Source organism: Dothidotthia symphoricarpi (genome assembly GCF_010015815.1).
Source record: "Dothidotthia symphoricarpi CBS 119687 unplaced genomic scaffold P153scaffold_10, whole genome shotgun sequence".
NCBI classification, from domain to species: Eukaryota; Fungi; Ascomycota; class Dothideomycetes; order Pleosporales; family Dothidotthiaceae; genus Dothidotthia; species Dothidotthia symphoricarpi.
Window position 1 is genome coordinate 724,758 of NW_022985017.1, and position 20,939 is coordinate 745,696.

Sequence of the window (20,939 nt, forward strand, 5' to 3'; positions counted from 1 at the left end):
CAGCGATCCACACAATCAAGCTTTGACAGTCGCCATATGCATACAAGCGTCAAATACATGTCATGTCCAAGATTCATGCATACAATATGTACAAACTCGACCACCTCAACACGACCAAACACCTACAGTGCCGTCCCTACGACCCTCAACCAAGTAGCCGTCTTTGATGCGTACGTGCTCAATGATGGAGTGTCCTGAGCTTGCTTCTTCGTCTGCACCAGGCCCACAACTCCAGTGTCGGCTATCTGTTTTATCGTATACCTTGACTACATCCTCGCCTGCCGCTGACACGATGCGGCGAGCGTCGAACATCATGCTGGTAATGGGATGATCGTAGGCATAGGCGTCGTGGATGGAACCTGTGCGGAGATCCCAAATCTACTTGCATTAGCGAATGAGAGGCAATAGTAATAGATAGAAGCGACTTACCCGTATACTCCTGTCCGCACTGCCAGTCACAAGATGCACATCATCAAACTGCAGAGCGGTGACAGGACCTGTGTGTCCGACCAAACTGCGATGCACCTGCCCGCTTCGCAGATCCCAGAGTCGTACCATTCCATCTGCGGTTCCGCATGCAAGCGCAGCATCGAACACTTGGATAGCTCCTACAAAGTCGGCAGAAACGTCCATGGCACGTCCAGTCTGCCTCCATTGGCCGCTATTTGACGTTGTAGCAGATGCCTGTGCTGCAGCCCACATAACGTCTAGAGTCTGCACGCATCGCCCTTTGACCAAGTCCCATTGCCTTAATGTCTTGTCCGCAGAACCAGAAACCAGTGTGTCGCCTCGGAAGTGTAGCGCCGTAACTTCATCGACGTGCGACTCGAGGGAGAACATTGGGCAATCTTGCATGATGGTCGGTGGCGGCGCAGGTGGTGCATCTGCCGAGTTCTCAAAAGCCAGACCATCGTCATCCTCGTCTTCTTCGTCAATCTTGTTTATCCGGTTATCCGTAGGTGCGTACTCGGCCTTGCTCAAATCCCACAGACGAATCGAGGCATCCACCGACCCGGTCGCCACAATGTTGTCCTCCACTTGCAAACAGCGTACGGAGGACAGATGACCCTCAAGCATACCTATGCAGCGCCCGGCATTCAAGTCCCATACTCTTACAGTGTCGTCCAATGCTGCAGTAACCAATGTACCCCACGGCGCGTCAAAATCCAAGGCTGTGATGGCGTCGTTGTGCGCAGGTAGCTCTCTAATTTTGGATCCTGATTCTAGATGTTCGTGAAGAATGGGCATGGATATACGTCGTGACGGTCTCTTGTTCTTCTTCGTCTTTGGCGAGGGCAACTTTTGGTAGATGGACTCGGACATAAAATCGTCTCTGCCCTCTTCCCGCTCCGCATCCGTAGGCGAATCTACCGACTTAGGCGCCAACGCCGCTTCGTCTTCCAGCTCTTCCTGCAGGTCTTCGATTTTGTTGTCCACCTCCAACAGATCCTGCTCAAGCTCCGCCTCTTCAATTTCCAGCCCTGCCAAGCGATCCAAGACCATCTTGCGCAGCGTGTTCAAATTGGCAATCTTGTTGTCGATTTCATGTATCTCAGCCACACACATGTGTTTCCGCACGCCCATCATCTCCAGGCGGTGGTCCATGCTATGCTTCTGGGTTTTCAGCTTCTTCATCGATGGCGGCATGTTAGAGTCATCCTCCTCATCACCCTTCCCTATCAGCTTTTGCCCCCTCGAATTGTGCTTTCCATGCTTCTTGTGCGTACTGGGTTCCTCAGGCAGCGAGGCCTGGAAGCCCTGAAACAACGAAAAGGAATTCTTTTCCTCGGGAATGTTGTGCAGAAGCTCGTCTGGAATGAAGGAGAGTGCTCGTTGCTGGATCTCGGGGATGGATATTCGCGAGCGCACAATTTCGCGGGGCGTGGTCTGGGCGAAGGAGAACACGGACCGCTGCAGGCCTGGTCGTCGAAGTTCGCGGGAGAGCTCGCCCAGAGCGTTCTGATAGTGCTGAGTAACGCCCTCGGTCCCAATCAGGCTCCCGGCAGTCGCCGTGACTTTGCGGCCAAAGGCTTGCAGTTGGCGGGTCTGCGGCGGACGTCAGCGTCACGGCTCGGTAGATGGGCTTGCGATGAAAATTACATCAGGCAGGCTGTCCATGATACCGCCCTCTTCATCGTCTGAGTCGGGAAAGGGTCGCGGGCTCGTCGACCTCCCGCGTGTTGGTGAGCCATTGCGGCGGGCAGTGGACGGGGCCATGCGAGCAGCTGTAGATGTGTGCGCGCAAGTGGAGGGAAGTGGGTGGCGATGTTTTTTATGTCATGGTTCTGCTTCCAGCACGACGAGATGGTCCCGTGATAGACAAGCGAGCAGTGGGGGTGCGCTTTGTCGTGTGTCGCAAGATGTTGGGGTTCGGTGGTGCAAAGCTCAGACTTGCACATTGACATGTCGGTTGCGCTCCGCTCTTGTAAGCTTGTGCGTCATTCTTCAACGCCGATCCTCGGGCCTTTGCACATCGTAGCATTAGTACAGCAAGCCCCAAAGCTAAACACGATGGCTGCGTTGACTCTTCCCCCCCAGCTTCACCTTTGCTTTTCTTTATACCCAAAATTCGCCCATCTAACACACAATGGATGCTGCGATTGACCTTTCAGACGCCTCCAAGGCTCTCGATCTCTCCAACATCCGCTTCCAGCTCATGTACCACGCCCACTCTCTCCCCCTAAACCAGCCTGACACCCAAGCAGACGCCTCGAAGACACCATCACCTTCCACCTAATCGAGCGCGTGCAGTTCCCCCTCAACAAAAACATCTACATCCCCGGCGGCGTCGACATAGGCAACAGCTCTCTCAGCCTCTTTGACTGGATCCTGCGCGAGCAAGAGCGTCTGCAATCTCGTGTGCGCCGCTACCAGTCCCCAGACGAATACCCCTTCTTCCCAGACGTCCTCCAAGAGCCCATTCTCAAACCAATCCACTATCCCAAGATCCTGCATCCCAACGATGTGAACGTCAACGCGAAGCTCAAAGACTGCTATATCGAACACATCATGCCCGCGGCGTGTCCGGATACAGGACGCGCGGATAGAGGCGAGTCGCAGGAAAACTATGGCTCGGCGGCGTCGTGCGATGTTTTGTGTTTGCAGGCGTTGTCGCGCAGGATTCATTTTGGAAAGTTTGTCGCCGAGGCAAAGTTCCAGCAGGAAACCGAGCGGTTCGTGGGCTTGATCAAGAAGGAGGATAGACAGGGTATCGATGAAGCAATTACCAATGCGGCCGTCGAGAAACAGGTGCTGGAGAGACTGAGATTAAAGTCGAAGACGTACGGGACAGATCCGGATTCGGGGGCTGACGGACAGTCCAAGGTCAACGCTGATGCTGTAGTCGCCATGTACAAGGTATGTTGATATGTGGTTCTGCCATGATATAGTTTTGCTGATGTGTCATGTAGGATTGGGTCATTCCATTGACAAAAGAAGTTGAGGTCGAGTACCTCATGCAGCGGCTAATAGGTACACAATGGGAGTGAACGTGTTCTATGGATGTGGATATGTAGCGATTGGATTTTGACGAAAGTGTAATGCTCATAAACGAAACCATGCCTTGGCCATGATGAACGCAAAACGGGCAATATTAACAACCTAAGAGTTGAACTCAACAAACGTCACGACTCATGGAACTGAAAACACGTGAAGGTAACAAGCGTGCCATTGACAAGATAGTTCATCACGTTTAATCATTGTTTTGTGAGAGCTATTTCCTATACAAATCCACAACTAAGTGCGGCATGAGATACGAAGCCAACCCCTCATCCCTCACAACTGACGAGGCTTTGGCCCGCCCTGAACCGGCAGACAGTCCACCTTGCCCGCAAAGCCCAGCAAGTAGATATCCTCGCTCGTGTTTGTCGTCTTGTACTTGCTCCCGCCCATCTCATACAACAAGTTCAATGGGAAGCCGATGTCAAACTCGACTGCCGATTCGATATCATCCACCTCTTCCTGGCTCAACTCCAATGCCAACGCCTCGATGTTTCCCTTCAAGTGCTCAATCTTCCTGCCGCCGACAATAGGGTACACATGCGGGTACTTGCTCCTGACATACGCCAGCGCAATACTGGTGATCTGCGTGTTCTTTGCTTTTGCAACGGCTTCGAGTTTCCTGGAGACTTTGATTGCTTTTTCGGAAACCTCGCCAAAGTCGCGGCCCTTCTCGGCGCTCTTGCGCTGCTCCTCGCTCTTGAAATCTCCTCCACCGAGAGCGCCCCAGGGGCACAAAGCCATGCCTTCGTCGCGTGCCATGTGGATGATATCGCGCTCGAAGTCACGGTCGGCGGCGGACCAGCGGCCCTGGTACACGCTGAAGGGACGGAGGCCGTGGTTGCGAGCGTCTGTATCACTGTCAATGATCGCTTGGCTTGCGAGGTATCAAGGGAGAAGACTTACATTCGTTTGCCTTGCTGACAATCCAGGCCGGGGTATCACTGATTCCCAGGTACAGCACCTTTCCGCTCGCCACCATGTGGTTCAAACTTTGCATCAACTCCGGAATGCTGGTGGTGTTGTCCCACCAGTGCACGTAGAGCAAGTCTATGTAGTCCGTCTGCAGCTTCTTGAGCGACGCCTCGAGCGAGGCTTTCAACGACTTTGTGCTGTTTCCCGCAAAGTTGATACGTTGACGGGGGGGATTGTTGGTTGGATCCGGGTAGAACGTGGTGAATTTCGTCGCAAGGACAATTTGATCGCGAACCTTTCGATCAGCCATCCAATCTCCCACCCATTTCTCGCTTTCTTCGTTTTGGTAGTTGTTGGCACTGTTTATTGCTCGTTAGCATGATCCAAACCATAGTGTTCAGCAATGATAGACGCTGTTGTTTAGGAAACATGACAGGGGAGGAGAGACTCACGTATCGATGAAGTTTCCACCCTGCTCGTAGAAGTAGTCCAAAATCTCAAACACTGTCTTCTTGTCACAAGATCCCATCATACTCTCCCACGCATCGCCAAAGTTCATGGCTCCAAGACATAATGGCGAGACGCGGACGGCCGCCGTCGGCGAGAGGACGCGCTGGAAGTCAAGAAGAGACTTGGGCTGCGGGACTTCGCCGAATGGAGAAGGCATATTGAGTATTTTTTTCTGATTGAAGAGAAAAGTTGAAGTGGTGATTTGTTGTTCTGTTTGCGAGATTGTGATTGTAATTGTTCGACTGAGAAGGCAAGGTAGGCCCTATACTTATAGTATCTCCATCACGGCCACATCGTATCATGACGTATCAAGACCATACGTTGTCTGCGGGTCTTTCCATTGTGCATATGCTCTGGCGCTTGCCAAGGGACTCCGGAAGTGCATGGAAAGGTGGGGTCAAGGGGTTTGGAAGGACTATATCCGATAGCCCCGAGCGTTTTGTTGAATCGTGCCGGTACGCTTTCCATCTTAAAAAATTGAGTAGTGGCCGGTATTAGCATCTCGCCAGGAGTGAATGTAAAGGTTCAAAAGGATTAGTGGTGATTGGCAGACGTAAGAAGAGTTACTCAGAAGTAAGCGCTATTCCGCTTTCGTGGTAATTCTCCACTTTTGTGTACCTTGCAGTCTTAACAACATCCTCACTTTCCTATCTCCGTCCGCCATCAACGGACAGAACGGAAAATTGCACTCTCGAAAATACTGTAGGCACACTATCTGCGGGCATACCGCTTGACTTACAAACAGTTGGACTTTGTGCGCAAAAGCCCTTAACGCCACGATACGCACGTAACAGCCACGATACGCACGTAACATCAAGCAACATCGGACCGAAAAAGTAAACAACCGGGGAAGGAGGAACCTATCTTGCCGTCGCTTCCAGCAACCAGTTTCTGCAATGTTGGTTCTCAGAGTTACTTCCGAGACCTCCGTTATGACGACGCCCAGCAGCACCTTTCCTACTAATATTTACAACCCTTCATACTACCAGTGGTGAACCGACACCAGAATGGTCCACCAAAGAGGACGATAATAGCAATAACAACAGACCTGTACTACAGAAGAGGAATTTTGTTTACAAATAGAGGCTTCGATGCAGATTTCACCATCTCAGTCTCTTCTGCAGCGTCGTTACCTGTCGTTGCCTGTCCACCATGCCCCCCAGGAGGAAAACTATGCTCAGTCACGACGCTCGCCTCACCCAGAATACTCGTCGACTTACCGGGAGCACAAACAGGCCACCGAACATACTTCTAACAGCCTGAGCGATGACGAGGTCTTAAAAGCGGATGGCCCTGAAGGGGCTTATAAGGTCAAATGACCTAATTAATCTTGAGTTCCTCAAAACCTGAAAACACCGTGCCACAGCGGTTCACAGTCACCCAGGCTCTCGAACGCGCGTAAAAGCGGGAAGTAAGTTGCATTGTTTGTGGCTCCTACAAACCGTAAAACCACACTAATACAGTTCACAAAAGTGCACGTTTGACGTATACTGCGAGAAGTTGAGGTCTCAGATTGTAACACTAATCTCATATGTATTTGTCAAGCTGTTGCAAGATTTCGATTAACCGAGCACCCAACGACACCGAGGGTGCCTTCTTCGTCCGATTCAAAGAACACAAAAGCATTGAGCTGCAAGGCTTAGTAGCGATACTGAGTAGTATACCCTCAAGAGGACATTCAAGCAAGAGTAGCTCCAACTTCTACCCCCTGGCTGGACTAAACTTCAACAACCTGAGTCCTCTTGGGATGTTTCTGAACAGCAAGTGCGCATACCTTGCTAACCAATGGCTCACGTTGGAAGAAGCTAAGAAGTTCACGGAAGATGTTGGGATCTACGATAACCTGGGCGAAGTTTGGAGATTCCGTGAACAGCCGTCAGAGAACGTTGTGGCACGGTACCTCAACTGTGAGGAATGCGGGGTTCTGGTTATGCGATGTAACCAAAGAGTCCTTGGTCACGCTCTGGAGATGTGCCCAAGCGCAAAGTCTAGCCTGGGCAGCAACTCAGGTTGTGGACTAAGCCAAGTCCACATGTACGTAGGCGAATGCACGGCATGTCTAACCCTGTTTCACGACTACGGACGTTGGCTGGAGCATATGAAGGAGCATTAGGTAGTTCTCTCATTAGATAGGTTCAATCTCATTTGTTGTGTCTTTTGATATACCACTTACTTGTGCGTGCTCCTACAAACTCTTCATCCACACGCCGCCTTACCTCTGTACGCGTAGTCTCGCCGCCGCAGCTTTGTACATGCACCACTACACACTCATCCTCCGCACACCCAGTCATATCACCCCACGCTCAGTCTCGCTTCCATACACTCAACCTCGTCTTTACAACTTCAAACAGTCACCACCGCACGCCCAGCCTTGCCTCTACACAAATTCTAGCTGACACATATGTAGCTTCGTACAGTCACGCCCGCGCAGCTAGTCTCACATCCACACAACCAACTCCATCCCCGCACGATCAGCTTCACCTCCGCAGCTTTCAGCTGGTACCCCCCGCAAGATCAGCTCCACCTCCATAACCTCCGATTGATACCTCCACAGCTTTCAGCTAGTACCCCCCACGACCGGCTTCACCTCCGCAACGTCCAATTGATACCTCCGCACGCTCACCTCCGTGCATCTGGTCTCACCGCACGCCTAGTCACTCCTATACACAATTAATCTCAATCCAACCAACTGCTACGTATACTATGGCCAAGAGAAAGCAGGTTGACGAGGATGCAGAGGAGGACAACAGACTAGCAGATACGGTAGAAGAGGAACACATGGACCTGAGACAGAGGATGATGACGATGAAGAAGAAGAGCCGCATACCATGATACAGGATCTCGACAACAATATCCCTAGGGAGATGTTGGAGCTTTTCCGATCAAGGCCGAACACGTTGCACAACCCTATCACATGGGAGCTTATAGCTAAATGGCAGGACAGCAACCCATTCATCGGATATCGATTCCAGAGTTCAGCCAGCCGATTTCCTTACTATTTTCAAACCTTAGGGAATGCTACTGCTGAAATGTACGACAGGATTGGTGGCGACCCACTCCAGAGACATCCATGCAAGCCAGCCCACCGATGTGCATCATCTCCAGAAACCGACATGAAGACGGTTTTTGCTGGATGGCGGAAGGCAGACAGCTACAAGAGGAAGGCTACGCAAGAGGTGAGAGTGAGAGAGGAAAGTGTCATCCAGATGTCCAAGCAGTTGTCTGGCTTAGTGGTGGAGCCTGGAGGAGGAAGTTTTATGAAAATCCAATTCCACCTGAACGGTCAGCCTCCAAACCCCACTATACACACCAGGGAACCAAAGAGGAAGGAAATCAAGAACTATGCCAATGCGACAAAGGAAGGGGTTGCATTAGTAGCGCGAGAGATTCTGTTGTCACACCCAAGTGTAGGTCCAACACTGCTCCGAATATGACAGCAACTAACCACTACCAGGTGATCCGATGCATGCCCGTCTGCCTCAACCAGTTGTACAGCACATCATCCATTAGCGATTTTCAGTCTGTGCAACAAGCGCTGCCGCCGCATTTCTGTCTGTGGATAGAATTTGACAACAACGCGCACACACTTTTGCCAGTAGCACTCAACATCCTCGGCACGCGATCGCGACCACTGCTCACGTCTCGGTCTTCGCCAAACAATGACCCAACGCGTTTTCAATGGGACTACCGAAATGCTGAACTTGGTCCCGAACTCCAAACATTCTTCGACGGCCTTCCCTTGCTACAAGTTACAGACGCCGTCCTACTGCAACCATTCTCAAGCCTGATAAGTGAGTCCAACCATGACCATACTAACGCTTCCTATTGGGATGTCGATACCTTTGCGCCACGTGTGTTCGCGGAGTCGTGGTACCTGCTCCCATGCCTCAAACACACCACCCGCGTACTATCTCCTTCACTCGGCCTGGGTATACGGACCAGTACGATATGGACTTCACGACACAAAGAGCTGGCTCGGTTCACAAACGCCTTTAAACTTGTCGAGGAGATCCGCCACCTGTCCTGCAGCGTCACATGGGTGCAGCAACCCACAGAAGCTTTTCAGCTAATCAACTTGAAGCACGTTGCACTTCACCTCCCGCAACACGTACGACAAATCCCACTCAAGCAGTACGAGTACGTCAACGGGGAGCAGGCTTGCATACTTTGTTATGAATGCACTTCACCAAAAGCACAAGGCAGTAACTTTTGCACGGAGCACAACTTGAGGCTTGTCCAAATCGCACAATCAGCCGCTTTCAACATCACTTGCCTCGAGACGCCCCTCGGACGGAATATTAAGTATTCGTTACCAGAAGATCCAACGAAGGCCGTGCTGGTGAAGGACATACTCCGCCGTCTCAGGGGTACGGACGACAAGCATATATGGGCCTGCGACTTTGAAGGAATATGCCTAAGAGGACCCAACGCAGCCTTCCATTCGGAGATTGGTATAATCAACTGTGAAAACCCGTCTATCTACCACGAAGGCATGATCGCATATCCAGGATACGACTCTATTCAAGCAATCGTTAGCGAGATCCAAGAAAAAGAAGGTATGGTGTTCAAATCAGGCGTATCCAACACTGCAGGCCTGGAGAATCGACTAAAGAACTCATACAACGGCAATAACACGCATGGTATGACACCATCTCAGCACCAGAAAGCTTTTAAGGATATTGGGTTTATGGAAGACGAAGCCATTCTCATTCACTGGGGTGGCGACAAACTGGACATCACTGGAATAGGTCGGATTCTCCGAAAGGAAGAGGCTGCTTTTCCTACCATGGATGACGTGCAGCTCAGATGCCAGACAATCAACCTCCTTCAGCTCTTCCGATGGTGTGTAGGTCTAAACCAACCATTCTCACTCTCTATAGTATGGTGTGCATTATGCCTTATCAAAGCTACTACAATGTATGCTGATGTGCATGGGATTTGGCATACTGTGATGTGGGACAGCGCTGCTACGAGGCAACTCTGGTCGACATGGCTAGTGGGGATGAGCACGTTACTGTTTAGGACATGAAGGTCATACAGCTCAGGCTGCGGCTCATTTAGTTTTATAGTAACACGATACGACACAACGTTCATTCTTTGGTGTTCCCGTCTGAAGTGTTTCTGTTCTCGACGTGGCACTCTTTTGCTTATGTCGGAACTACCTAAACAGGTAGTGGGTGTTAGCCAACACCTTTATAGCGATGGCTGGCAGTCGATGATGATTATTCCTGGTAACATATTGAATATAGAGGAAGCAATCGAAGGAACATAGACTTATAAAAGCTGAAGTACTGCCATGATTATAGTGAACTTTAGTTCAGAGCTACAGTAATTAGGTGCTTAATAAGGTGACGTTGAGACACAACTAATACTTCAAAAAAGCGGGTAAGGCATATACCGACGATGATCAAGGTATACAACCTTCTCGTGAATAGTGCATGTAGTTGTTACGATGTGAAAATTTGCGACGGCTTAGGTCCAGCTTTTACACTTGGCCAAGCCCAAACGTAGAGATGTAACATCACAATGTTGCGACATGTATTAACAAACACAGACTCTGCTGATTGTACCTATTTTCCATGCTCATTTACAGCTGAAAAGTCGCTAAAGTCATCATGGAAAATAGGAACTTGCAATATGCCAAAAATAGGCTTACTTTAAGAGATGTCACACTTCCTTTCTCATCCGCACTGTCATTCTCCACTAGGAAGTACAGCCAGGTCACCAGGAAGTGTAGTTGTTCTTTGGCAGTCGTGAGCACGACGTAAACACTGAATATTTACTTCGGGACTTCTAGTTATGACGACACCATGATTACATTGTGTTTAATGGAGGAGGTACAGAGGGGATACTGGTTTATATAGCTAGAAAATTTGCGCTTAGTCATCTGTTCAAGTTCATGGGTCTATTTGGCTCGTGCTTCGGTTAAGCATGAAAGTTGGAATTGCAGCATTGAAATCTTGCGACAGTTGGACAACTACCGACATAATATGTGTTAAGAATCTGTGGCTTGAAAACCGCCGGTATGCGTCTGCTCGCCTAAGCTCTTTTTGATAATTTATCTTGGGTTGGTCACTTTATTGTGCTTAGAGGAATGCATTTCAATTTCGGGATTTATGACTAAGCGAAAGCTCGGGTCCTCACGTCTGTGGCTCTTGATTTGACCTATCACCGTGGATTAGGCCTAGTTTGATCGCCGTATTTCGAAGTAGCTATGTCTGTATGTGCAAGACAACACAACTAAACTACAAGTTGAGAAAGCTGGTAGATGCATCACTTGAGGTGCACATATATCACTTGGGGCGCATATCTCTCACTCAAACTTTGCATGTAGTTGTCCAGCTGTTACAAGATCTCGCTGCGAGTATTCTTACTAACTGAGAGGGAGTTAGCTTGAAGCTCGGACCCACTTGCTTCGAAGCTGCGCGTTGTTTTGTTCGCGGTGAACTCGGTGACAGCAACCTCAACCACACAGCATGGCTTCATTTTCGTTCGCGCGCCCGTCGCAGCCGATCGGATCCTCGCGCAGTATTAGCGGTCTCCCGCCAAATGACCCCCTTCAACCTCTACGCGCCATGGCCGACCGCGTGGGAAAAGAAGTCGAGAAGTTCGCGGAGAGAGTCGACCACTGGCACACCCACGGCAACGACAGTGCGCGTGCCAAGTACCAAACGACGGTCAAGATGGTGGGAAAGTTCAGAGATGTTGCCGAATCGCAAGTCAGGGACCTGAAACGGGCGAGTGACGCGGAGAACAAGGGAGAGCTCAAGAAGAGTGTCAGGCGCCGGATACAGACCATGGCGGATGTCCCTGAGGTCCAAAGCGTCTTTGCTCCTCCAATGACCGAGCCTACCGCAAACGTGCAAGAGCTGCGACAATGGCAGGCAGAGCTTGCGACGTGGGAGCTGCTCCGAATCATCATCGACCACCACCATCCTGAGCCCGAGACCGACGTGGCCGCGGAAAAGCAGACGCGTTTGGCGAATGTCGGAGGCACCGCGCGGTACGGTCCAAATAGCGAGATCTGGGACCGGTTCTTGTTGGAGGACGACTGCGCGAAGGAGAAGGAAATCATTCTTCGATGGTTGGAGCAGACAGCACAAAACGGCGAGGGCGACATCGAATCCATCACCTCGGAGCTGGAGGCGCAGTCCGGAAAAGGCGCGCACACCTGGACGAGCGGCTGGCTGGACACCAAGTCGAAGATCAAGCAGGCGAAGCGGATGGAGGGTACAGATCAGCCTCTGAAAGCGGATACTGCCAACCTCAAGACCACGGACAGGACACAAAGCCTTGCCACCCAGCTGGACCCCGACGGCCCGGCGAGGCAGAAACGCGTTCTCGAGAAGTCCGACGAGTTCTATGAGCGCGCGCTCTGGATGGTCTGTTATGAGATGATGCGCCGCGGCGTTCCCTGGAAGCAGATTAGCGACTGGTGTGAGGAGAGGAACGAGGCCTGGCGCGGGGTCAGTGTGGGCGCTGCGTACGAGGCACATCCAAAGAAAGGCCCAAACGTAGCTGGGCCGACGGTTGGTTTTCTGTTCCGCCGCATGTGCTTCTACGCTGCCAGAGGAGCCCGGATACCCTACGAAGGAGCCGTCTATGGGTTGCTTAGTGGAGATCTGAAGCAGGTGCAGGCGGTTTGTCGATCCTGGGACGATCACCTCTACGCACACTACAATGCCCTTCTGCTTTCCCGATTCGATACGTATCTACAGCAGAAGCACCCACACCGCGTCACTCAGAGTCTGTCGCAGAAGTTCGCATTCCAGGACGCCGTCGCAAATATTGGAGACTGGGAGGATGCATCGCGAAAAGTCGTCGACCTGCTAAAGCAACAGAAAGCCACCGCCAGCCAATCGGTCTCCCCAATCAAGCTGATCCAGAGCGCTCTCATTAGCAGGAATGTGGACGATCTTGTTTTCAAGGTCGGAGCTGCTCTTGCTGATATGTTGCAAGAAGATGACCGACCTAGCAACTTGATGGTTCATCCTGATTCTTCGGCAACCAACCCAGGGCCGAAGCCTGAGGGCGAGCACCGTACTATCGTAGCGGAGCGTTGGTATCAGACTCTTGCATGTGACCCACATGCCTTCCGCATCCTTGTGCACATCTGCATTGCCCTGCAGCATGGGTTATTCACTCTCAGCGCAAACACTACCCCACATTTGGCGGCTATGGAAAACGTCGTTGTTGCGTACATTGAGTTTCTCCGCATCACCAAACGCATGCAGCTGATCCCCTTGTACGCGGCGCAACTACAGGCTGAACGAGCATATCACTGTCTTGCGCGCGTCCTCCCGGATATCAAGAATAACGAGGAGCAACGGCGTTGTGTAGCTCTCCTGAAACAGTACGAGGTCAACCCTGTTGAAGTCGTTGCTGGGAACTTCATGGCTGCTTTCGAAAACTGCGGATACACCCACTACAACGGTGCCATTGTAATCAACAACTCTATCAAGCAGTTCAGCATTCTGGATAGTACTGCCCAGGAACAGTACTTGTGGCCTGGTCTTCGAATTAAAGAGCAGTTTGATGGGTCTACCATTGAGTCCAAAGAGGAAGCAATTATTGAAGCTCTACTTTGGTACAACTACGTCGAACATGAGTTTGAGCAGACTTTCGAGAGTCTAAAGAACGCGCTCATGATCTTCCTGCGTAAGTATTTTGAGAATCGCAGCACATGAAACACACTAACCTTGTTCACACAGTCAATGGCCGCCTCGCTGCTGCCGAGAAGGTTGTCAATGAGCTGAGCGTCGAGTCTCTCTCTCTGTCCAGGACGGAAGCCTTGTGCGGCTATCCGTTCGACTTCACCCAAGCCGGAGCCGAGGAACAGGACGAGTTGCTGATGCGTGGGTTCCGCGACTCCCTCTCAACCGTCGCACGAGCCCACATTGCCTCGGTGGACAAGATGCCCAATGAGGACCGACACAGGTACATTGTCATGCGCTTGCGCGAGAAGAGTTCGCAATACTACGACTTGCAGCAGATTGTTCGCCTGCTGGCAATGTTCCGCGAGTGGCGCAACGAGGAGGACAAGCTCATGAAGTAAGTCGGATATCTTTCTCTTCACTCCGTCTTCATTCAGCTGTCAACGACTAACACTGTCTAGACTCCGCCGCGAAGCTCAAGGCCCCAAGCCAAACACCAAACGCATAAAAGAGCTCCTCGACACCATCCAAGCCCTCTTCAACGCCCTCATGACCTCCCTCGCAGAAGACCAAAACTCGGGTCTTGGAGACACGGTGGATATGGCTGACCTCAAGCGCGCCTACATCCCCGAGATCGTCCTAGCATATCTCTCCATCCTCCAAACAGCGTCGTACTTCATCCACCGCGATTCAGCCGTCAAAGCCATGGAGATCGCGACGCTGGTTGCAGACGAAGACAATCAATGGCTGCAGGCGCTGTTCCTGCAGACGGGCAGGATGAGCGAGCTTGTGGATACGCTGGCGCTGGTCAGCAGGTCGATGCTGAAGCTGAGTGAGCATGAGGGGAAGAAGGGAGCAAGCAAGAAGCGGGGTAGCAAGGGCGAGACACTGAGGATTTGGGATCTGAATGTGCAGGAGCGGGTTTGAGGTGGAGTGTTTGTGGTGGTGGTGTAAGAGTATGCGGTGGGGTTTGAGCATTGTAAGGCGCGCGCGTTTGGGTAGCAACACAGCATAACACGTGTTTGCGAATGTCCGCAATTGATTCAATCTATTTGTAATATGGACTTCATTCTCGAGTTCCAATGGTTGATTGATTGTTTGTTTATTGTGTGCAAAAGTCCCTTGTCCCAGTTTGGTTGCTAGTCCGATCGACCAGATCTCGCGTTCCCCAATTCAGACGTCTGGGCTGAAAATGTGTGAGCTGAAATGGTACAAAACGCGCTCTTTCGGTACGCGAGTCGGACCGACGCGTATGTGTATGGAGATGTGCATGCACGTCTACTCGCCCGCTCTAATTGGAAACAAACACGACGTGCCACTTGGGGTTGGCGAAACAGAAACAGTTGTCACGGCTAGTTTAACAAGCATGGACTCTCTCATTAAACGAGGTAAGCGACTCCTGTTTTCCTTTCTGTTTCCCCAGCCTTGACTTGCTGGGTTGCGCAGCCTCGCCCCGCATATTTTCTCGCCAACACATGCATGCGCGGCAAGGAGTAGGTACATGCCGCGGTTGCATTCGCTAATATGGCTGGGATGAGAACATGGTCACGTTATCGGCCGTCTCCTGCGGTGAGGTGGTGGTGAGGTGTTGTCGGGCGTTGGGTGTTGGGACTGAGCGGCGTCTGGGTTGATACCGCGCACGTCTGGACTGCGGGACGCTAGGGAGCTTGGGAGGCCGTTTCCACAGCGTTTCCGGCTGATCGCTCCAAACATGGCTATTTCCAGTTGGCGTCGGCGTCGGGGTGCGGTTGTGGGAGCCGTTGGCAGAGAGGGCTGGTGGACGATCAGCTCATGTTGGGTATCTGGGTCGGAGGATTGTCTGGTCGTGCCAGCAATGTTCCGGTGACCAGGAGGGGGTTGGAGAGTCCAGACGCCGCCAGTCCGACTACCGTCTCCACCCAGGCCCGTGGCTCGTGTGCCTTCTTCTATCGTCATCACCGCATTCCGCTCAACCTCATCCGGCCTGGGAGGTCCGTGGGTGTCCACTTCCCTCGAAACACCCGCCCACCGCCGTTGACCCTTTCCGTGCCTCTGTGAAGCAATGACTCTCTACGCTGCGACGTCGAGCGAGCCCCATTGCGCCCTGGACCTGCCCCAACACCACGCTGCCTGCCGCCGACGACCATCGCAACAAATCCCGCACACCAACCGCCCGGCTGTCAGCATACATCCACACCACCACCGCCGCTCGACGCCGTGTACGTGACTGCGCCCAGCCATGGCCTGGTTCATGAGAGGCGTGCAGAGCGCCGTCTTCCACTACGCCTCGTGCGCCCCGTGTGCCGGCTACAAGGACTCGAAGCGCCGGCGCAGGGAGGCCAAGCTGCAGCGGAAGGCGCGCGAGAAGCTCATGCTCGAGGACCCGGAGGCCTACCACCACCCCGAGCCCACGGGCACCAATCCCTACTGGAGCGAGGAGATGGCCCTGGGCCCCGGACCGCCGCCGAGGAGGGCACGCCGCGCGAACACGGGCAGCACGCGGGGGATGGGCATGGGCATCACCAAGGCGGGGACACAGAGCACCGTCGGCGGGAGCACCATCGACGTCCACGGCGCCGACGACATGCGCCTCAGCGACGACACGCTCGAGGACGAGAACTGGAACCGCAAGCGGTACCAGCGCGAGGACGAAGATCTGTGGGGCCTCGACGAAGCGCCTCTGCCCATCCACCACACCACGTCGGGCTCGTCGACGACGCTGAGCATGAGGAGGCCCGGCACATCCGCCTCGGGGAGCTACTACTCGGCACGTGCGCCCCCTGTCAACGATCTCCACCCACCCATTGTTAGCATGCCCTCCCCAGACCCCGCCGACAACCGGTGGATGCTCCAGCCGCCACCCAAAGCTAGTGTCATGGCCGGCAAGGAGCGTGCGAGGAACAGGAGCCGCAGCGGTAGTGGGGCGAGCAGTCGCGTCGAGCTGGGTCTGCAGCGGGAACGCAGTGTGCAGCGCCGAGTGAGCACAAGGAGGACTCGGCAAACGTTGGACCGCGGACAGATCCAAGACCTCCCCTCGATATCCCCCCAGGGCTCCTACACCAACCTGCTCGCCGGCCAACGCCACGACAGATGCAGGACGCCCCAAGCCCGGCCCCCTTCCTCCAGCAGCTCGCACTTCAAACCCCGCGACACACCCATGGTCCGAACCGACACAATGACCACACACCACTCCCCCCGCGACCCAACCGACGCCCTCATACGCCGAACCCGCACCGCCCCCATCCCCGACATCAAAGTAATCCGCGTCCGCCAAAGCCGCCAGCTCCTCTCCACCGTCCAATCCAGCGCCACAGACCGCTCCCCATCCCGCACACGCACCCTCCTCCCCCTCCCCCCTTCATCAAACGACCAAAACGCCCTCCCTGAGAAACCAAGCCCCGTTCATAACCCCCATACACGATACTCCACAACCTCCTCCCCCGCCTCATCGCACCCCTACACCATGAAACCCCGCGCCTCCCTCACTTCCACCGATATCTCCCCCCTCAACGCGCTGCAATCCCTCGTCCCATCTGATAGCGACAGAGATGTCCCGCTGGCCAAAAAACACAGCTGGGCGAACACTGGCTTCGGCGTGTCGCGCGCCTGGGGGACGCCAGAATTGGCGGACGAGGAGCCGGTTCGCGTCCCGTTTGACAGTCTGGGCGCCGCGGCGAGAGATCCAAAGTTTCGGTGGAGTGTGGATTTTTAGAAGGCTTGGGAAGTACATACGTTGGCATCGCTTCTTGGAGTATTTCTACTCTTCGGGTTTCGGTTTTTTCGCGCTTGGTTGCGTTGCATTGTATTCTTCCTAGCATCGTTTCGTTTCGTTTCGTTTCGTTTCGTTTGGTTTTGCATGAGTTCGCATCGCATTTGCATTGCGCGAGGATTCGCCTGTTCTGTCCCGTCTAGTCCCCGTCCCATCTGGTTTGGTCTCCACGGCTCTCCACTCCCCCCACTCCACTGCATTGCATTGCACGAAGACACGACGCTACGACTCCCACGGCTCTGAATCGAATTTGGATATGGGTATTTTTGTTCTTGCGTTTAGGAGTTTACCGGTTGGTTCGGTTTGGATTCGGTTCTGTTTGGTTGGATAGTGCATCCATCTATTTGTCTGTTTTCGTTCGTTGTTTATTGCTCATTATTCGCATCATTCTGTTTATACGTTACTCCTGTACATGGCCTGTTGTTGTTGTAGTTCTGTAGAAACGAGCTGGTAGACGTATCTATCGTTAGCATTTTATATCGCATCGTAATATAGCACATTCATACACATACACATGCATATACACATATACATATACACAGTGGCGGAAATGTACATGTCACATCCTATCCATGTATTTATTCCTCCTCATCTCCCCATCTTCTCCTCAGACCTTGCCCTGTTCCTGGCTAGGCCAACTAACTTACACACGGGTATATATGTATGTATGTATGTACATGTGTATCGCCCAACATGCGACGTCCAGCATCCCACATCCCATCCTCGGATATATCAACCCACCCACCCATCGCCCATAAACGTCCCATATATTTTGGGGAAAAGAAAAACAAAGCAAACCCCCGCGCCGCGCCGTGCCGTTTCGCTACTCGTTACATCGTCAACGCTTGATATGTACTGGAGTCGACGCACCCCGAAGCCAAAAAAGGCGAAAAAGAAAGGTAAAGTAGAAAAAAGAAAAAGAAGATGAACCAAAAGGTGCGCGGAACCTTTTATTTTCCCCACGCGCCTCGCCGCCCACATTGACAAACAAAACAAACAAGACAAGATAAGGCTAGAAGCGCAAAACAAGAAAACAAACTCGCGCGTCAAGCTATGCAAGAAACCACACGCCCGAACAAACGCAAAAATACGTATACATATACATATACAGACAGACACCAACATCCCACCTAGTAGAAATGCTGCCCGTTGTACTCTGTGAGGGCGGTTTGGAGGAGCGCGGGTTGCTGCTGCTGTTGCTGGATGATGTTTGCGGGGACGTAGTGTGACTGGTAGGGGTGTTGCGGCATGTTGAAATCTGCGACTAGGAGCGGGTTTCCGAAGCCGGGTCTTGTGCGGGCTGGAGGGGGTTGTGTTGGGGGGAGTTGTTGGACGGCGAGCTGGGCTTGTTGGGCTTGCTGTTGGGCTTGCTGTTGAGCCTGTTGTTGAGCCTGTTGCTGGGCTTGTTGTTGCGCTTGCTGTCGCGCTTGCTGTTGTTGCTGCTGTTGCTGCTGTTGCTGCTGCTGCTGTTGTTGCTGCTGCTGTTGTGCCTGTTGTGCTGCTTGTTGCTGAGCCTGTTGCTGTTGTTGCACTTGCTGCTGCTGGTAGGCTGCACTCCCGTTCTGCACGTTCCCGTTTTGTATCAACTGTTGCTCTTGTGCTTGCGGCGTATCCCAACCCCATTTCTGTCGCAACTCGGTATTGACGAAACCCACGCGCCACCCTGTTTCCTGTCGGATCTTGTCGAAGATCTGGAGGACTTCTTCTTGTTCTCGACGGTCTGTGAGGCATTCTGCTGCGATGGCGAGGGAGCGAAGGGCGACGCTTGCTACGCCGCGGTCCTTGACGTGAGCACTGATGCCGCAGATGAATTTTGAGTTTTGCTCGAGCATGGCCCACATTTCTGGTTCGTTGGATCCTTGGATGGGGTTGATCTGCGCGAGCAGGACGAGAGACGTGTGGTAGAAAAGCCTTGCTATTACGGAGGCTCTCTTGATGAGCCATACTTCTGGGAAAGCGGATCCGGATATGGTTTGGCCAGGATAGAGATAAGCCATTGGATGCATCGTCCGAGGGATGTTCTCATTCCATCGCTCCACCATCTCCTTCAGACGGAGCCACTCGGTGTGTCGATCGTGTAGTGTTTGTCGTGCGACTTCCTGATTCCGAGGGATCGAAGCGCGAAAGTTGCAAATCTTAGCGACAACGTATAAGATCCGGTGTGTCCAAACTTCTTCCTTCCCAGACTCGGTTTCGGGTGTTAGGTCCATATCGATGCACCAATCCTCTGGATCCCAAGCGACTTGCCAATTGAAGTGTAAACAGCTGAGGAGCTCCATGCCGACATTAAGCCAGAAGCATGCTGCCCCAATCCCAGTCGCCTTCGCGTTCCAGCGACACTCTTTGATGAGGGCGCGAGCACCAGCAATGTGATTCATCCGCTGCAAAGCCCGCTCGCCCATTATCTCGTATACATTCAGGATGACCGCGGTGGTCGCGCATAGGATTGTGTCCCGGTCTGGATCCTGCAAGGAGTGTAGTAGGTCTCGTGTCGCGATATCGTAGTAGTGCAGCGCCTTCTCCTCGCTGTATTTTGGATTTACGAGAGCTAGATGTCGTGCGCCACAAGCCAAGAAGGCATTGAGAAGCATGGGTTCATGCAGCGCATGGAATGGAAGCAGTCGAGAAAAGTGTTTCTGCGCGTCCATACTGTCCATCCATATGCCTATTTCTTCCACGAACACTTGCATGTAAAGCACCTCCTCTTGGCTCTTGAGGTAGTCGCGCGTCAAGGCAGGTGCCGGGCTGACGGAATGTATAGAGTACGGAGACGGGGTTGGGTTCGAGAAGTTCGATTCTGATACAGTCAGCAAACGAACAACGCCTCAGCGTGCATGTACGAGAATAACACGTGAAGGCATCAACACAGCCGCACACGTGTAGTGGCCTAACATGCGCATGCTATGCAACCTCAAATCTGACTTACGGGAACGCGCGTGCTGCTGAGACGGCGCTCGCTGGTGATCGAAGTTGTAAGCATGCTGCGCCTGCTGATATGACTCCTGAGCCATGCCCTGTATTGGCGGAAGAGGCTGTCTTGTTGTCGAGGGAAGAACCAGACTGTCTGGTGGGCCCATGTCAAAGTTGTTGTTGCCCATTGGCATGGGTATGTCCGCTTCTTCCACCGGGTACATCTCTCGTCCTCCCACGTACTCGCCGGCAATGATGCGCGATTCGTCCTGGAAGGCAATGCAGTAATTGGTTCCTTGAGGTATCAAGTATGCATTTCTTTCGCAAGTGGTGTCGAGGAAGTTGAGCTTCTTGCCCCAGCTGCAGTCGCGCTGTGACTTTGAGCAGTTGTTGCAGGTTGGCTTGGTCTCGTCGCACTTGAGATGCCTCTCTCTGCACGTCAGACACCCTGTGCGCGTCCGTTTAGGCTTGCTGTCTGACATGGCTTCGCTGTCTCTCTTCTTCGAAGGCATGGGCCTGTCCGCAGGCGATGCGTTCCTGGACGGAGGTGTGTCTGAGTTTGCCATATTTTCGCCGGGTCGACCGCATTCGGCTCGCGTAGCAGCTGTTGCGGTTGCGCAGCCCTGTTGCCAGACCTCGCTGACTGGGTCCAACTCCACTCGTAGGGCTTCCTAGCGTGCGATGCGGCCACGATGGGAAGATGC

General features: G+C 52.9%; 9 protein-coding genes across 9 annotated transcripts; 6 read left to right on the plus strand and 3 right to left on the minus strand.

Annotated features, from left to right (window-relative positions):
• Positions 1-28: 28 nt before the first annotated feature.
• P153DRAFT_366855 (WD40 repeat-like protein) lies at positions 29-2,377 on the minus strand. The gene is made up of 3 exons (XM_033668135.1): positions 2,101-2,377; positions 430-2,046; positions 29-378 (listed from the first exon to the last, which is right to left on the minus strand). The coding sequence occupies exons 1-3, from the start codon at positions 2,215-2,217 to the stop codon at positions 106-108; spliced, it is 2,007 nt and encodes a 668-aa protein (XP_033523850.1). The 5' UTR covers positions 2,218-2,377; the 3' UTR covers positions 29-105.
• A 51-nt stretch (positions 2,378-2,428) lies between these two features.
• On the plus strand, positions 2,429-3,713 carry P153DRAFT_366856 (chorismate mutase). Its single transcript, XM_033668136.1, has 3 exons — positions 2,429-2,658; positions 2,706-3,357; positions 3,411-3,713. Exons 1-3 carry the CDS (start codon positions 2,588-2,590, stop codon positions 3,486-3,488), a joined length of 801 nt encoding a protein of 266 aa, XP_033523851.1. The 5' UTR covers positions 2,429-2,587; the 3' UTR covers positions 3,489-3,713.
• Positions 3,666-5,327, minus strand: P153DRAFT_366857 (aryl-alcohol dehydrogenase-like protein). The gene is made up of 3 exons (XM_033668137.1): positions 4,866-5,327; positions 4,405-4,772; positions 3,666-4,349 (listed from the first exon to the last, which is right to left on the minus strand). The coding sequence occupies exons 1-3, from the start codon at positions 5,078-5,080 to the stop codon at positions 3,775-3,777; spliced, it is 1,158 nt and encodes a 385-aa protein (XP_033523852.1). The 5' UTR covers positions 5,081-5,327; the 3' UTR covers positions 3,666-3,774.
• Positions 5,328-6,348: 1,021 nt separating this feature from the next.
• P153DRAFT_20260 (uncharacterized protein) lies at positions 6,349-7,394 on the plus strand. Its single transcript, XM_033662502.1, has one exon. The coding sequence runs from the start codon at positions 6,455-6,457 to the stop codon at positions 7,034-7,036; it is 582 nt and encodes a 193-aa protein (XP_033523853.1). The 5' UTR covers positions 6,349-6,454; the 3' UTR covers positions 7,037-7,394.
• P153DRAFT_20255 (uncharacterized protein) lies at positions 7,395-10,017 on the plus strand. Its single transcript, XM_033662501.1, has 2 exons — positions 7,395-8,330; positions 8,378-10,017. Exons 1-2 carry the CDS (start codon positions 7,752-7,754, stop codon positions 9,950-9,952), a joined length of 2,154 nt encoding a protein of 717 aa, XP_033523854.1. The 5' UTR covers positions 7,395-7,751; the 3' UTR covers positions 9,953-10,017.
• Positions 10,018-11,385: 1,368 nt separating this feature from the next.
• On the plus strand, positions 11,386-14,642 carry P153DRAFT_431418 (nuclear pore complex protein-like protein Nup107). Its single transcript, XM_033672899.1, has 3 exons — positions 11,386-13,581; positions 13,635-13,974; positions 14,039-14,642. The coding sequence occupies exons 1-3, from the start codon at positions 11,400-11,402 to the stop codon at positions 14,502-14,504; spliced, it is 2,988 nt and encodes a 995-aa protein (XP_033523855.1). The 5' UTR covers positions 11,386-11,399; the 3' UTR covers positions 14,505-14,642.
• Positions 14,643-15,795: 1,153 nt separating this feature from the next.
• Positions 15,796-17,268, plus strand: P153DRAFT_375930 (uncharacterized protein; the record flags this gene model as incomplete). The annotated part of the gene is made up of 1 exon (XM_033669617.1): positions 15,796-17,268. The coding sequence occupies one exon, from the start codon at positions 15,796-15,798 to the stop codon at positions 17,266-17,268; it is 1,473 nt and encodes a 490-aa protein (XP_033523856.1).
• Positions 17,269-17,553: 285 nt separating this feature from the next.
• On the plus strand, positions 17,554-18,354 carry P153DRAFT_20309 (uncharacterized protein). Its single transcript, XM_033662508.1, has one exon. It carries the CDS (start codon positions 17,840-17,842, stop codon positions 18,251-18,253), a length of 414 nt encoding a protein of 137 aa, XP_033523857.1. The 5' UTR covers positions 17,554-17,839; the 3' UTR covers positions 18,254-18,354.
• Positions 18,355-18,455: 101 nt separating this feature from the next.
• On the minus strand, positions 18,456-20,801 carry P153DRAFT_291469 (uncharacterized protein; the record flags this gene model as incomplete). Its single annotated transcript, XM_033663770.1, has 3 exons — positions 18,456-18,815; positions 18,894-20,122; positions 20,252-20,801. The coding sequence occupies 3 exons, from the start codon at positions 20,799-20,801 to the stop codon at positions 18,456-18,458; spliced, it is 2,139 nt and encodes a 712-aa protein (XP_033523858.1).
• Between the last annotated feature and the right edge of the window lie 138 nt (positions 20,802-20,939).

What these genes read in the sequence shown, in the direction of transcription:
- P153DRAFT_366857 (XM_033668137.1), bottom strand. Translation starts at nt 5,080, where the DNA reads ATGCCTTCTCCATTCGGCGAAGTCCCGCAGCCCAAGTCTCTTCTTGAC. An exon ending in GGTGGAAACTTCATCGATAC is followed by an intron (nt 4,773 to 4,865) that starts GTGAGTCTCTCC and finishes AGCAATAAACAG; the next exon opens with TGCCAACAACTACCAAAACG. An exon ending in TGTCAGCAAGGCAAACGAAT is followed by an intron (nt 4,350 to 4,404) that starts GTAAGTCTTCTC and finishes ACAGTGATACAG; the next exon opens with ACGCTCGCAACCACGGCCTC.
- P153DRAFT_20309 (XM_033662508.1), top strand. Translation starts at nt 17,840, where the DNA reads ATGCATATACACATATACATATACACAGTGGCGGAAATGTACATGTCA.
- P153DRAFT_20260 (XM_033662502.1), top strand. Translation starts at nt 6,455, where the DNA reads ATGTATTTGTCAAGCTGTTGCAAGATTTCGATTAACCGAGCACCCAAC.
- P153DRAFT_431418 (XM_033672899.1), top strand. Translation starts at nt 11,400, where the DNA reads ATGGCTTCATTTTCGTTCGCGCGCCCGTCGCAGCCGATCGGATCCTCG. An exon ending in CGCGCTCATGATCTTCCTGC is followed by an intron (nt 13,582 to 13,634) that starts GTAAGTATTTTG and finishes TTGTTCACACAG; the next exon opens with TCAATGGCCGCCTCGCTGCT. An exon ending in GAGGAGGACAAGCTCATGAA is followed by an intron (nt 13,975 to 14,038) that starts GTAAGTCGGATA and finishes AACACTGTCTAG; the next exon opens with ACTCCGCCGCGAAGCTCAAG.
- P153DRAFT_366856 (XM_033668136.1), top strand. Translation starts at nt 2,588, where the DNA reads ATGGATGCTGCGATTGACCTTTCAGACGCCTCCAAGGCTCTCGATCTC. An exon ending in AACATCCGCTTCCAGCTCAT is followed by an intron (nt 2,659 to 2,705) that starts GTACCACGCCCA and finishes ACACCCAAGCAG; the next exon opens with ACGCCTCGAAGACACCATCA. An exon ending in CTGTAGTCGCCATGTACAAG is followed by an intron (nt 3,358 to 3,410) that starts GTATGTTGATAT and finishes TGTGTCATGTAG; the next exon opens with GATTGGGTCATTCCATTGAC.
- P153DRAFT_20255 (XM_033662501.1), top strand. Translation starts at nt 7,752, where the DNA reads ATGATACAGGATCTCGACAACAATATCCCTAGGGAGATGTTGGAGCTT. An exon ending in TTCTGTTGTCACACCCAAGT is followed by an intron (nt 8,331 to 8,377) that starts GTAGGTCCAACA and finishes AACCACTACCAG; the next exon opens with GTGATCCGATGCATGCCCGT.
- P153DRAFT_366855 (XM_033668135.1), bottom strand. Translation starts at nt 2,217, where the DNA reads ATGGCCCCGTCCACTGCCCGCCGCAATGGCTCACCAACACGCGGGAGG. An exon ending in TCATGGACAGCCTGCCTGAT is followed by an intron (nt 2,047 to 2,100) that starts GTAATTTTCATC and finishes CGTCCGCCGCAG; the next exon opens with ACCCGCCAACTGCAAGCCTT. An exon ending in GTGCGGACAGGAGTATACGG is followed by an intron (nt 379 to 429) that starts GTAAGTCGCTTC and finishes TAATGCAAGTAG; the next exon opens with ATTTGGGATCTCCGCACAGG.